Source organism: Priapulus caudatus, unplaced genomic scaffold (genome assembly GCF_000485595.1).
Source record: "Priapulus caudatus unplaced genomic scaffold, Priapulus_caudatus-5.0.1 Scaffold81, whole genome shotgun sequence".
Classification (NCBI taxonomy): Eukaryota; Metazoa; Priapulida; class Priapulimorpha; order Priapulimorphida; family Priapulidae; genus Priapulus; species Priapulus caudatus.
Window position 1 is genome coordinate 345,415 of NW_014577142.1, and position 4,281 is coordinate 349,695.

At 44.4% G+C, this 4,281-nt stretch overlaps 1 protein-coding gene across 1 annotated transcript in view; it reads left to right on the plus strand.

The window, feature by feature from the left end:
- Positions 1-972: 972 nt before the first annotated feature.
- The window catches only part of LOC106821662, a gene marked incomplete at its 3' end in the record, with an annotated part of 9,127 nt that continues 5,818 nt past the window's right edge, over positions 973-4,281 (plus strand). Inside the window, 3 exon segments of the mRNA XM_014826554.1 lie at positions 973-1,253; positions 1,613-1,816; positions 2,410-2,531. Of these exon segments, the coding sequence (XP_014682040.1) occupies positions 1,657-1,816; positions 2,410-2,531 (282 nt within the window).

The following is a 4,281-nucleotide window of genomic DNA, read 5'->3' on the forward strand; positions in this document are numbered from 1 at the left end:
ACGGTTCTTTGACACGTTGTTTTAAAATTAACAAGATGGCTTTTCTGGATTTGCTTGAAAATAAAGAGGTGAGGGTTTTTTGCAAATAGAGAGTAGTTTGCTGATGGCAACTGACGACAACGATTGTCGCAAGAGTGGTGTGATAAAGAAGCAGTCCGAATTCCCCCTTGCTATCGAATCAATGGTTTCATATATGTCGCCCTTTTACATGGTATATATTCCTTGTTTTCTGTTCATAATATCTGTTTATGAATGTACATTTCACATTATATATAAATATTGGTCCCACGCAATCACGTGAACTTGGTTCTTTTACACGTCACCCGAATAAATGGATTCATGGGTTGGTGCGTACGTGCGTGCGTGCGTGCGTGCGTGCGTGCGTGCATGTGTGCGTGCGTATATAGGTGCGTGTGGGTGCGCGTGTGCGTTTACATACCTGAAAATCTGTGAGTGTGCGCACGTGCATACGTGTGGTTGTGTACGTGCATCGTCCGCGCGTATGTGTGCCTGCGTACGTGCGTGCTGCATCGAGCGTACGTGCATGCGTACATCCTGCGTGTGTGTGCGTGCGTACGCGCGTATGTGTGCGTGCGTGCTGCATCGTACGTACGTACATGCGTGCAACGTGCGTGTGTGTGCGTGTGTACGCGCGTGCGTGCATCGTACGTTCGGCATGTCCGTGCGTATGCGCGTTCGTGCGTGTGTTATGTATGCGTGTGAGTCTAGTATATACATGGAACCCTTGATGTCCCTAACTCACATACTCATGTCCTTGATGCGCGAATAAACACTTAATTAACACGTTACAAATAAATGAGCATGGCCAGTGTACATAAACATGGCTACATGAATAGATGTCGCCATATAAGACACCTGCAACGTTGAGCACATATCCCCCAGTCAAGTTCCTGGTAAACCGGATTTGCTTTTCTCGAGTAAGGCACACCGCAATAGCTCGTTCTGTGAACCGGACGGTTGGTAATTTACCCTAGCAGCGGTAATTTCTGGTGAGATAATTTATTCTGGCCAATAAAGCCATAAATACTGTGACGATTTTCTGCGTACCTGGGACTTTTGTCCAATTCTGACTACCATTGGCGCCCTGGGTATTACGTACTGCTGTGTATTGCGTACTGAGTATATATAAAAGGGCGCCTGAGCGTTAGCATTCAGTATCGGAGCTGCTCTCAAGGTTGGACTTAGGAAAGAAACGAGGGCGAATATCACTGACTACAAACCACGCATTAACGGTAAGCGTACTACTATTTGAGTTTATTCCTTGAGTCTAGTGGCTCATGTATATATATATATACACATATATATGCAAGTGCGATGTACGTTATATATATAGAGAGAGAGTTTGCATTAGTTGCGATTTTATTGTAAACAAAATTGAAATAGAAGTATAGCAATGTGTATCTCGTGTCTAATGCGAGGTATATTATGTATTATGTAGGCTTGTTTTCGTGCCTCCTAGCAATTTAATTCATTGAATTAAACAAATATTGCAGCATTTAAGATTCATATTTGAGATATTATATATATTGCTTTTTACGATAACCTCTCGTGGAAAAAAATGGTTCACAGAAATTATGACATTTCGTTTCAGCTTGAATCCGACTCGTTTATATAGCAGCGGAGATTTGCACGAAAATGACTAGGTTACTTCTGATCGTGGTCCTTCTCTCGGCCATCTGTGTCGAGTTGTATTCGGCGGGCACCGTACGAAGAATCAGCGACGTACGAGCCTTACACGCACGCCAGCGACGACAGGCGTCGAAAATCCACAATCTGCCACAGGACTTTCTCGACAGTAAGTTTCTCGTAGCACGCTTTATAAGAATAAGAATAAAATCCGAAAAATATTTTCGCTGCGATAGTTTATTTTAGCATCCGAAAAATTCTAAATTCCGCTTCAGGATCACTGTCGTATCGCCCTGTTCGATATACACTATTCCTGAGCCTATTACGTGCGTGAATGTCTCCGTTCGACATATAAGGATGATATATACTACAGCGCCGCCTAGTAAATACACACAAAATTACTATTTTATATGTACAAAAACCTATATGAGTCGAACAGCGTTATCCTGTGCCAAAACCGTCCGTCGTAATCGACATAGCCTTGTCGCTTAAGAAGCATGCGAGTGAAAAATGAATATTTATTAGAGTGAACTGTAATGTAATAGATTAATTGGTCACTATATAGTTTCTATCAGAGCGATTACAAGAGTGGAATTTCAATCTCACCGAGCAGATGCCTGCGTGTGGACTACGTTAATTGGAATGTAAACTATGAACTAATAGATCAACTAGTCCTCCAAAAGTCATTTACTAGTCCTGCAAGGCCGCGGGCTATGGGTTGATGAAGCACAGCTGATGTCAACGGCCGCGCTCTTGTTGCAGAGTTATCGGATGCTGGAACAAACGCTCTGAAGAGCAAGTACTTGGAGGCGGCAAAACTCGTGAAGGCACAGAAGACCGCTGTCGAAGCAGAAGAGCCCAAATGTAAAGCCGACGCCGAGAAAGTAATTTTCGCATCAACTAGCATAAGTATTGTACTGGGGTTTTGGGTGAAGCCCTTCGGGTTCTCGTAGGTCGACAGCGTAGAAGCCTAGAAGGTAGCAGCGTTGTCTCGTAGATAGCAGTAGAGAGTAGACGTAGTCACAGCTTCGTTGTTAAACTATGACTTTATTAGTAACACATACAAATTCTATACATACGTACGGCAACCTAGGTGGGTGACCCACTAGGTCCCGTCGTCTCAATCTCTCTACATCATGGTAGGTAACCTCCGTAACTCGGTTTCTCTCTCGGTTCTTATTTATCTCTCTGTCCGAGTATCTCTATTTATATCATTTCCAAAATGGCCCGGCGACATCTGGATCCAACAATTATCGACCGGACCTTGCGGGCTAGGAGGCGCGTCCCGTGTCATTACACAAACAACACTAACAACTGACAGGACAATTAGTCCCACTGCCTCGCCTGGCTATAAGCGCTACCGGTTAATTACAACGCACAAATTGTACACGTATATGGCAAGCATTTTGTATCATAATTCGAGAAACCAAGTTTCCTTGCACGAAACCAGGTTTCGTGCTCACAAAACCTAGTTTCTTGCTCAAGAACCCAGGTTTCTTGCCATGAACCCTGGTTTCTAGCCCTATACCCGCAGTTATAGCTGCATGGAATCTTAGTTTCTTGAGCAGCAAACTAGGTTTTGGGAGCAAGAACCTAGGTTTCAGCAAGAAACCCACTTTCAACCGCGCCATTTGTATCATAATTCGAGAAACCATAGTTTCGAGCGACGAAACCAGGTTTCGTGCTCACAAAACCAGGTTTCTTGCTCACAAAACCAGGTTTCGTGCTCACAAAACCAGGTTTCTTGCCATGAAACTAGGTTTAGGTTTCGTCCTAGTTTCGTCGTTGCTAAGGCCCGTATCTAGGATTCGTAATCCCGAGCGTGACGTCAGCAACTGCTCAGTAAATACTATAGAAATAACATACTAGTTAGGCTAATTAATTAAATATTGTATAAATAAATTAAATATGCTGTGCTAATAAATGTATGAGAGTGATTCAAATGAAAAGATGTTCGCCGTGCTTAGTCAATATAAGAAAACAGAAATCTCCCGCACTATTTTGCCATGACTCGGTAGAGGCGCTAGTTTCAATCACGGTACATACCGTTAGTTTGTTTTCCCATTTTGACGTTGCAAATAGGAAATGGGTTTCTGACCTATTTCCTATTTTTAAAATGAAAATAGAAAATAGGAAATGGGTTTCTGATCCGTTTCCTATTTTAAAAGTCTAAATAGGAAATGGGAAATGGGTTTCTGATCCGTTTCCTATTTTAAAAGTCTAAATAGGAAATGGGAAAAGAAAAGGAAGGGGGTACGTGCGTGTACCCGCGTGTACGTGCGTGTACCCGCGTGCACCCGCGTGTACGTGCGTGTATCTGCGTGGACGTGCGAGTACCCGCCCGCGTGTACGTGCGTGTATCTGCGTGTACCCGCGTGTACGTGCGTGTACCCGCGTTCACACGCGTGTACGTGCGTGTACCCGCGTGCACACGCGTGTACGTGCGTGTACGTGCGTGTACCCGCGTGTACGTGCGTGTATCTGCGTGTACCGGCGGGTACGCGCGTGTACGTGCGTGCCATACAAAATGCTTGCCTTATGCTAGGGGCACACGAGCGTATTTTATCGCCCGATCGCGGCGATTAAAATCGCCATCTAATATAATCGCCCGATCCACGAAGGGGCACACGTAGC